The 11,637-nt window shown below is 33.4% G+C and overlaps 1 protein-coding gene across 1 annotated transcript; it reads left to right on the forward strand.

Annotated features, from left to right (window-relative positions):
* Positions 1-4,392: 4,392 nt before the first annotated feature.
* Positions 4,393-10,224, forward strand: LOC117911477 (protein DMR6-LIKE OXYGENASE 2-like). Its single transcript, XM_034825875.1, has 4 exons — positions 4,393-4,684; positions 4,770-5,005; positions 9,103-9,430; positions 9,729-10,224. Exons 1-4 carry the CDS (start codon positions 4,433-4,435, stop codon positions 9,969-9,971), a joined length of 1,059 nt encoding a protein of 352 aa, XP_034681766.1. The 5' UTR covers positions 4,393-4,432; the 3' UTR covers positions 9,972-10,224.
* Positions 10,225-11,637: the final 1,413 nt, after the last annotated feature.

Raw genomic sequence — 11,637 nt, forward strand, 5'->3', positions numbered from 1 at the left:
TACCCAATAGTCAATGTCATGACTCACCATATGTCTTGTCTAATGCACAACCATACATACTAGTGCACTGTTAGGAAAAAAACCCTTGAAAACATTATGACATGATGTAACAAAAGATAGTTTCCTTAATAAATATGTTTATTTATGATTATGGTTTCTTTCTTCTGTTCTTATTTGCATTAATTAAGTAGATGAACACTCACACCCTTATCACTTACATTGTATATAACATAGATACATTAGGAGTTACATCGAAGATCCAAGTCATGGGGATGATAAGTAGTTTATAATCAATTCATAAATTTAGGCAATCCATTAGATATTATAGTGCACTAACTCCTAATTGGAGGAATGACTTGTCTTGATTATTGAGATGGTTTTCTCATGGTGAGTGAATTAGTGTGTATTGTTACACATTAGACCCAACCTATGGAGAATCATGACATTAGCTATTGAGTAGTCAGGATTCACTAAGCTAGTATACACTTAGACTCTTAATATTGAGAGGATATTGAACATATGTTAAAGTCATTAGCAGGTTTTGACCTATGAGTGAGTCGCTAAAGTGATCATATATTCCCTATGAATTGGGTCACTATTGATGAAAGCTAGTAGCAACAAGAATTCTCAATAGAGGCATCATAATATCTCATGAGTTTGAAATAATGTATCCCTTTAGATCATCATGAGGACATATGATTAGGAAAACTATGGTCATAGTATTAGCTCTTTAATTGAAATTTGACATATGCTAGTTGTGAGCAAGAGTATGCTAGTTGTAAGAGAATTTGTAACTCAATGATTGGAAATGTAATTTTTAGAGATTGATAAAATATACCTCGTTAGATTATAGACATCCATTCATAGGGTGTTTGCAAGCAATGGATAGTAGGTCTCGAATCTGAGTTTTGCCTCATTGTAATATATATAGGGTACTGAAGTGCAATTGACTCTTTTGTATTGAGATGTTAAGTCAATTTCAAAATTGGATTTTAAAGGAGTTGATATTTTCTTGTGGTCCCAATGATCCTTGTTTGAGCTTCAAATTCATGGTGGTGCCATTTTAAAGGTATTTTTAGGTTTCAAATTTATATGTGTTCATAAGGGCATTTTGGTAAAAACGTAAGGTTGCAGTTGGATCATATAAATATTCTTTTTGGATTAGGTTAATTAATTAATTAGAACTCGAGAGATCTAGATTAAGTGACCTAAGACCAAGTTAGGCTCAAGTAACTTAAGCCTATGAGGAAGCCTATATAGATCCCTTAAGGGTTTAGGGCTTATTTTCAAACAATTATCTTTCAGACTCTAGAGATAAACCTTAGTCTCCCCCTCTAAAGAGAAGACGACCATGCTTCTCTTATGCATGGATCTGTGATATAGAGTGATTGAGTAGAGATTGCTTGGTTGGTGAGGCCTACGATTTATTTTACACAACTTATGCAGATAGGACTTGATTTGGGAGCATTCAGATCATAAGTATGATATCTAAACTCTCTAGATCTATGTTTTTAATGGTTTTTATTACCATGTTTTTTTTGTTGCATTATATTTAATGAGCCTTAGGATTAGTAGCATGCACCATAATAGATATAGGGTTAGGGGTGGAGAGATCTAGAATTTCCCAACATGTACTCACCATGGAAAACCTATCTTGATGACCAGGATAAGTCATTCGTCTAATTAGGATACTACTAGTGTACTACAACCTCAAATGGATTGTCCAAGTCCATGAACCAATTGTAAATGAGTCATCAACTTGTAAGAAACCCATGAATTGAATCTTCCATGTAATCATGCACTCAAGTCATATACAATGCAAGTGATGTTAACCCAAATGCTCAATATATATAATTCATATATAGGCTAGAAAAAGGAGAATAGGAAATCATAATATAAGTACCAATGAAATCTATTAATTATTACATCATCTCATGTTTTCAAGGCTCTGTCCCAACAATCTCTCACTAGCTCTAAAAACATATTAGGCGTAATAGAAAGAATCTATTCCATAACCATATTACCTCCATAAACTATCTTGCAAAACATGTAGTACTTCCCTCTATGTGTTTTCCCTTCTAGTGGTTTCTTAGTTATTTTTATATGTCATTACCCTATTGTTGTCACCAAATAGGGTTACATGGGCAATACAACCAAGGAAACTACCCTAAGTCCCATAAAAAACCTCTTAAGCCAAACAACCTCATTTGTTGCTTTAGAAATAATAATAAATATCACCTAGAGTACACACATGCCTAAAGGTAGGCCTACAAGAGTCCTAATTAGATTAAAAGTCCAAATTTATTTACCCCATGGGTACCAATTCATTGCAATGACACATGCAAGAATTAAAATATTGAAAATTATGAAAATATCAATAGTTGGATTTTACATAAATATTGAATAAAAATTGGAGCAAAAAAGTATCGATAAAATAAAAATTCATCAAAATTCATAAAAAAAAAAAAAATTAAAGAAATGATGAAACAAGTAGTAGCACACATATTTGAAGATAATAATACATTTATCATAAAATTTATGATGTTTAATAATAATTTTTCAAACTTGAAAAGACACTTAAAGACTAACATAATGATGTATTTAGTTTATATATATATATAGAGGGATATAAAAAAAATAACTCAGAAACACATTTTGTTTTAAATTAAGAAGTTTGGAAGATATAAATATAGCAATAAACATATATTTCACAAAGTTAGAAATTGTAAAATAAGTATATTAGTTTTTTATATTATATAGATAGTGGTCCCATGAAAAATAAAAATAATAAAAATAAGTAATAGATTTTTTTTAAAAAAAAATCTAATGAATATTTTTCTATTTCCACAAGTGGTGCTTAGAGAGAAGATAAGATTTGATGATGATGGAGTGAAGAAACATGGGAGATTATGAAAGGTATAAAAGTAGAGGAAGCAACTAATTAAACATCTTTTCCTCTCATATTATTGTATTTACTAATTAAATTATAATGGAACTAATATCATCTTTAATTTGTTAACAAAACTTTCTTTCCTGAGACTGATTTCTTTTACCTATTGGTCATCATCTCAACCTCTATTTGGTTAGTTATATATTTGTTACCAAATCTTTTACTTCTTGTATATAATTGAAAATTACTAAGCTTAGGTATGGTTTTTTTTTAATTCTACATATAATTTAAAATTAAATAGTATTTAATAACATTAAGTATTAAGATGTTTGCCTTTTTAAATATTTTATTTCTATTAAGTGTTGAAAATTAAAGAAAAACCAATATGTTATTTTTAGTAATAAGGAAAAATAAAATATTTTAACTTTTTCTATTCAATCAAAAAATTTAAGAAATAAGTGATAAGTTAATAAAAAGTAGAAAGAAAAATCTAAAATCTGATAGTAAATTGTTTTAAACAAAAAATTTTAAAAACTAACAACACCTTAGGTTTTTTCTTTTAAATTTTTAATTTTTTGTATTTTGGATAAAATGTTACCAAGGAAGAACATATTTTCTTAATAGAGGATTTCTTACTTGAATTAGTAACCCCGCTAACTCAATACAACATATATGGAAATTATTTTGATTATAGATCTTAATATTATTCATACAAATAAACCAAAATGCATGATACTAGTCTTGAAGTTATTAGTCCTTTCAGAATTATGAGCTTTTAAATTGAGTAGAGGCTAGATCCAACTTTATTTTAAAATGCCTCTAAGTATTACATTAGGAAAAAAAATATTATTCTTTAGCCATTTAAAATATTTATATATAAAAAAAAAAGATTAAAGTGACAACACTGACATTATGTATGTTGTATTACAGTATATTATAGCGAGTTATTTTTTCTACTTTATAAAAATATCATGCCTCCATTAAAATGGAATTTGAGGAAGAAAAATTTTAGGATATTGATTTCAAATCTACAATTTCATATGGTGAAAATGTATAACGAAGTTTACTTGTACATAATATATGTTATACTCTTTAACATCCTTTCTCATATACGACTTTAAATTTATATATTGAGAGTAAATATGGATAAAGAACAACAAATTAAGGCACACTACAAATTGGAGGGAAAATTTGGGGTGAGGAAAAACTAATGAGAAAAATAAATATCTAAATTATTGATTCAAAGGCATGATCTCTTATTAAATCAAATTCCAATATCTTATCAAACAATCAATTTTCTTAAAAGTTTAAGAAGTAAATCATGGTGTTAAACAAAAATAAGGTGGAGGAGGAGGATAAATGACACACATGACACATTGCACTTCATTCAAAGTTTTAGGGACTTACTCCTCCAATTTAATATTTAGGCGGCTTGATGGGATGGTCCCACTTTACCAATATTGAAGAATAGACACTTCCCTCATCCCCACATCACACAAGTGCACACACTCGCTAATTCTTTTTCTGTGTATCAGATTTTCAATGGCCCCTGGAACTCCAGAGCTTCAACCTCCCAAGTTCCCAAGCGTCAAATCTCTATCCGAATCTTCTGCTCTCACCTCCATCCCTTCCTCCTACACCTTCACCACTGATCCTAACCAACACATCGCTTCAGACCCACAAGACTCCATCCCAGTCATTGATTTTTCCTTACTCACCTCCGGTAATCCTGATCAACGCTCCAAAGCCATCCAAGACCTTCACAGGGCCTGTGAGGAATGGGGCTTCTTCATGGTAATTTGAACTGTGTTAATAATTGTCATACATAATTGATGATACAGTGAGTGGGTGCATGTGTATTGAAGTTGATGTGTGGCAGGTGATCAATCACGGCGTGGCGGAGAGTTTGATGAAGGGGATGATTGAGGCGTGTAGAGGATTCTTTGATCTGACGGAGGAGGAGAAGGGGGAGTTTGAAGGAAAGCCTGTGCTGGCACCCATCAGATGTGGCACAAGCTCTAATACAAGCCTGGATAAAATATTATTCTGGAGAGATTTTCTCAAGGTGTTTGTGCATCCTCAGTTTCACTCACTCAACAAGCCTCCCGGCTTCAGGTACCCCTTTCCAAGATGCCATTCATGTCTTTTGTCTTCTTTTATTAATCTTCTTTATTGCTAATTATAGCCACATGGTAGGTCACAATCTAGGACAAACAGTGACATTATGATTAATATATACATACATCCCATCACAATATGGAATTGATACCTATCAAAACATAGTGCCAATCATGTCATGCTACATATTTTTATATCTAGTCTTTCTTCTTTTGTAACTTATTATGATATATTTATATTCTTATTCAATACATCTGGATTTTATCATATATTTTTCATGATCAAGATTATAAGTTTGATACATACTCATTCGTTGTCTATATATAATGTCATCGTCTTGTTATATATATACATATATATTAGAAAGTAATCGGTGAGTCTATTAGCATTATAGGTGAATAGAGAGGCTTCAGAACTGAGAGTTGAGAAACCCAAACTTCAATTAGGAATGTTTTTAACTCAATATACCAAACCTGTGAAGCTTGTTTAAGGCCATGAATAGCTTTATGAAGACAATAAAAATGGGAAGGTTTTGAAGCATCAACAAACCCCAAGGGTTGGGCCATATAGGCTCTCATGATGGTTTCCATTCAAGAAGGCATTGTTAACATCAAGTTGGCGAATAGATTATCCAGAATTCAAGGCAAGACATAGAACCATTTGTATGGTGGTGGGCTTAACAATAGGACTAATCGTATCATGATAGTCTTACTCCTGGTCTTTGGTGAGCCCTTGGCAACAATTCATGACTTTATGTCCCTTAATAATCCCATTAGGATTTTATTTTAGCTGAAAGACCCACTTGCAACCAACCATATTTTGATTAGAGGTAGGAGGAACCAAATCCTAGGTGTTATTCTTTGAGAGGGCATTGAATTCGGTGGGCATTGCTTCTCTCCACTTTGGATCCCTAAGTGTGGTCTTAACACTACAAAGCTCAATGGGTTCGGGAATAGGATGTTTTATTGTATTATAGAGGACTTTTGGTTTAAAGATATTATTCTAGGATCTAGTGGTCATGGTGAGGGTAGGTAAAGATGGTGGTTGAGCAGGTGGGATTGGAATAGGATACGGAGAGTCCAGCATCACATGATCAGCGAGGGAAGATGAAACATTACCTAGAGAAGGTGTCATGGGAGATGGCCTTGTGGGTGGCTCGTGATATTCATGTAACATAGGCTACGAAACCATGGGCGTACCATGCATGGGAATGGAAGGCTGAGGACTAAAGGAAGCAAGTAATACTAGAGAACATGACCACAAGGGAAGAGAATCAAAGAGAGGCATGGGAGCAAGGAAACACATGTTCTATGAGTTGTACATGACAAAAGATAAAAACTTTGTTTGTGGATAGATTAAAGCATTTGTAAGCGCTTTGAGAGGTAAAGTAACCAATGACACACAAAGATGGGAACAGGGTTCCAATATGTTGGTGGAGTAGGGATGAAGCCATGGTTAACACAAGCACCCAAAGGTACAATGTTTGTACATTGTAATTAATAGGGTGTGGTATTGAACAAAGGATTAAAATGATGGTTTCATGTAAATAACTGGAAGCAGAAAGGCAAAGGACCCATTATGTTCAAGAGTATGAGGTAACATTTTTTAGTTGTCATATACCATGAGAATTTAAAAACATAAAGTTTTTTATGCTCCCCATGACCATCTATGTGATAAAGGTATTAAAATGCTTTTGACAAGACCCTTGAATTTAGAAAAAACAATTATCACATTTGATTTCAAAGGAAAGTGATAAAGCTATACAAATTCTATAAAATGATCAACAAAAATAATTTAGTACTTAAAACAATCAACAGGTGAGTGTGGTGCGTGGCTCCATACGTCTGAATATACATTGTCTAAAGGACCACAAGTCACTAAACTAGGAGTATCAAAAGGAAGTTTAGGACTTTTATTACATGAGCGAGAGTCACAATTAAGAGGAGTAGAAACAGTAGATGAAACAGTTTAGAGATTTTTTATTGGAAACAAATTGGAGAATTTTTTAGGACAGATATCCCAAGTGATGATACCATTGTTGCAGATATGTTTTCATGCCAATGAGTGCACAAGGAGAGTTACCTCTAATATCATTTTATACAAATTCTATAAAATGATCGACAAAAATAATTTAGTACTTAAAACAATCAACAGGTGAGTGTGGTGCATGGCTCCATATGTCTGAATATAAATTGTCTGAAAGACCACAAGTCACTAAACTAGGAGTATCAAAAGGGAGTTTAGGACTTTTATTACATGAGCGAGAGTCACAATTAAGAGGAGTAGAAGAAGTAGATGAAACAGTTTAGAGATTTTTTATTGGAAACAAATTGGAGAATCTTTTAGGACAGATATCCCAAGTGATGATACCATTTTTGCAGATATGTTTTCATGCCAATGAGTGCACAAGGAGAGTTACCTCTAATATCACTTGTCTGTGGCCACTTATAGATACTACCTCTATTCAGCACTTGAAGAATATGTGCCCCTATATTAAGATCCTTCACAAAAAGATGTACAATTGGTTTTGAAAAACTAAGACACAAAAATGTGATTTTTTTGGCATAGAAGGAACATATAAAATATTGGATGAGCAAAAAAGAGGATGATAGGGTTGAGAGATGAGTAGAATTGGCATGTGTTATAGTAGGACCAGAACCATTACCAATTATAATATCATCTAGAACCTCATAATTCTGATAAAGTGAGAGCTTATTTAGATCAGCTGAGACATGACGCAAAGCAGTTGAATCTACTAGCTAGCCAATTGAGTGAAATGGTAGTGTTGGTTGTTGTGTGGTTGACAGTGAGCTCTAGAAACAACAGGCTCTGAAGTTTGTAGCATTGCTTTGGGACATGACCTCATTTTTCATTATTTGATACTGTCAATGGATCAGAATTGAAACTTGTTTGGTTGGGGTCTTTCTAAAAAAAAAAAAAAAAAGTTGATGGCTTTGTGGGTAAAAGTTGTTGGTTTGATTGGGAAGTCACCCATTGTTGAACCTTTGTTGTCGATCTTGCGAGTTGAAGTTGGTGTTTTGGTTCTGATGTTTTTATTATTGTTGAACAACCAAGTCTTGTTTGCAGTGGCAAATTCCATAATCACTTTAAACTCTTCATCATTGAGAAAAGAATCATGATCTACAAGCATGTCTTAGAATTCTTCAAATTGAGATGATGTAGTTATAGATGCAAACGTCGGCAATGACATCCTTAAATTTTTGGCAAACCTTTCATAGCTTGGATAACAAGATCTTCAACTAGTGTTAATCCATCTTGTATGTCCCTAAGGCCATTTGTTTAGTCTGCCACATGTTTAGAGCCTCGAGGAAAACCGACTTTATGCTTCAAGTGAAATACTCAAGAGCGAGATTCACTTGCATAAATTTTGGCCTAATTCCTTGAGGTCAGTTTCATTGGTAATTGAGCTGCAACATTAATGAAAACAAGATTTTGTTGAGTGTTTGTTTGATGGGTTGGAGGAGATGACTCAATAGTTGGAGTGGTGGTAGAATCTTTATTACATTCACATGTGTGAATACAAGTGTGTAAGGTATTTTCAGCCACAAATCAAGGTGGCAATTACAGTGTGTGAAAATTATGTGGAAATTAATCATATAGCTACAATAGCTAAAACTAGGAGAGATTGAGTTACTATCAATGTTGTTGACTAGCAGCTATAGTGGCTGAAATTGGGTAAAGAATGGGGTGCTATCATTTTGTTGACTTGCTTCATTAGATTAAGTGGTTGATGAAAAAGTCATTCCTAATAAATATATCATTAAAAAGCAATTAACTGCCTTAATTAAGGTAGGTTTATTCTAGCCTACTTTATGACCAAATTCACTTTAATCCAAATTTAGAAGGTCCTTGCAAGTCTAGGTGCATCATATGAGGATAAGATCTTGAGATGAGACTTAATGGATGATTCATAAGATGCATTGGCAAAAATGAGATAGTAGTAAATATATAGAACTTATTGCTTCTATTTCTCATATTACTAGGTGCAGAAGTTAAATGCAATCTTTAATAAACACCTATGCATGCATAATGACTTACAAGTTATATTTTGTTTCGGGTTGTTGTAACTGCAGTGAGGTTTTATTAGATTACAGTCAAAGGATTAAAATGGTGGTAGAAGAATTGCTTAAAGGGATATCAAAGAGCTTGGGATTGGAAGAGTGGTATATAGACAAGGCCATGAATATGAGTTCAGGTTTGCAAGTCCTGGTTGCCAACTTGTATCCACCTTGTCCTCAGCCAGAACATGCAATGGGCTTGCCCCCTCATTCCGACTATGGCTTATTGACTGTCCTCACACAGAATGAAGTTGGCGGCCTTCAAGTGCAGCATCAAGGCAAATGGTTCAATGTGAATCTCATCCCCAACTCTCTTTTAGTCAACATTGGTGATCATCTTGAGGTGAACTCCTACTTGCTTTGCTCCTCTTTCCCTCTAATAAAATGCAGTCCTGTTCAGGTTCTCCAACAAGACAAAAGGGATGCTTCAAAACATTGTGTCTTGTTGAATAAACTGATCAGATGGAACCCAGATGAAGAGAGTAGGATTATTTTGAAAACTCTTGCATGTTTTAATTAGTTTCTTTCACAACCAATAATGTCTTAAAGAAAATGACTCTTTTTTTTCAGTCCTAGACCTGAACAAAATTCTATAACAATTTCTAGCTTCAATATTGATTTGTATTAATGTTTTATGCAAGGTTCTAAGCAACGGGAAGTACAAGAGTGTCTTACATAGAGTTGTGGTCAACAGAAAAGCCACGAGGCTATCCGTCCTCATCACAAATGGACCATCCCTAGACACAGTTGTTGCGCCAGCTCCAGAGTTGATAGACGAAATCCATCCACCAGCATATTTTGGGATGAAATTCCAAGAAACCTTTACACTTAGCCAGACCAACAAGCATCATGGGAAAAGTATCCTGGATCAGGTCCGGATTTGAACAATTTGTAGTGCTCATTTCCAGGGGTTTAACCCAGTGATCATGCTCTCATGTGTTTAATCCCACCATATATATATATATATATATATATATATATGGATGTTTTTGTGATTTCAGAGAATGATCAATCATACAATCTGTATCGCTTATTAGGGTATTTTTGGCTTGTAAAGAATTCATAGCTAAACTCTTTTTCTTTCTTTATATAGATACTTAAATATTTCATTAATGATTGTACAAATATTTCACTTTATTATTGGCAATATATATCATGCAAAAATTATATCATTGGATGCTCATGATCCCTCTCATAAAGATAGCCGCACCCTCGATCAAACTTGTGAGCTAGTACCAAAGTTTTTAAAGGCGAAGGCGTAAGGTGAGGCGTTTTTGTACCCATGAGGCGAGGCGTAAGGCTCGAAGCGTTGAGGCATAAGCCTCTTGAAACCCTCATTTTGTAATTAATAAATATTTTACAATATATAAAAAATAAAAATAAAATAGCATAAATTAAAAAACATGAAAACAATCCATTAGAATTATAAAAAAACCTTACTAGTTCCATACTTTCACAATAGAAAATAAAGACAACCATACTAATAGTTCCAAACAACCATAACCAAGTCACAAAATATCAAATAGAGTTCAACACATATTACTAGAACGTTTCAACTTAAATCATCCTCTCCAATGTCATCATCATCCTCGTCTAATGTATCAATAGTCGGCAAGTTCCCACTATCAAACCCTCCCAACTCATCTAACTCCTCATCTTCATGAATTGATGTCAAATTCAACTCCTTTCCTTTGCCTTAGCCTCCACTTTTACCTAACATAAAGTATTAATTAGGTGTAAATATTATAAGTTCATTAATAAATTTAACAAAATTTATAACTTAAAATTTTGAGTACTTACTTGCAAATTCATCTTGTTTTCTTTTGTTGGAATGTGAAGAAACCATGTTGTCTAATGACGCTTGAGTCTCTTGGTTTTGGGATGACACAATTCTAATGGCATCAACATTAAATAGTTCATTATCTTCAAGCCAACAAAGATCAAGTGGGAGGAGGGGATCTTCTTTCTCCACAATCCACTCATCATCCGAATCAATCTCATCTACCAAAATCGAATCAACATTTTGTTTTCTTTGTAGACTTTGCTCTCTCAATCTAGTGTTGTACCTCACATACACTAGAGCATTTAACCTCTTATGTTCGAGTCTATTTCTCTTTTTGGTATGAATCTACAAATAATAATATAAACAAATTTATATATTGAAATTAAATTAAAGTTCTCAATAAAAATGCATATACTATTTTTTTTTTAAATATAAGTATTACCGATTCAAAAGTGCTCCAATTTCTTTCACATCCCGAAGTCCTACAAGTGATGCTAAGGACTCAAACATAAAACTTCTGTAACTCCAGTGTGGAACCCCCAAAATGCATCCACCAAGTCGTAGGACTTCTTAATCTTCGAGAATCAATTGTAATTCGGCTTCCAAATTCACCCATTGCTTGGTTATATGAATCCAACTGAATGTCAGCTTTTAAACATTCTTGGTAATCCAACATCCTATCCATGCATTCAAATAATCCCTTCCTCACCTCATCCACATTAGAGAAGTTATCTTCATAGCGCAATTGTGGATTAAGATAATAACCT

The sequence above is a fragment of the Vitis riparia genome, chromosome 3 (genome assembly GCF_004353265.1).
Source record: "Vitis riparia cultivar Riparia Gloire de Montpellier isolate 1030 chromosome 3, EGFV_Vit.rip_1.0, whole genome shotgun sequence".
NCBI classification, from domain to species: Eukaryota; Viridiplantae; Streptophyta; class Magnoliopsida; order Vitales; family Vitaceae; genus Vitis; species Vitis riparia.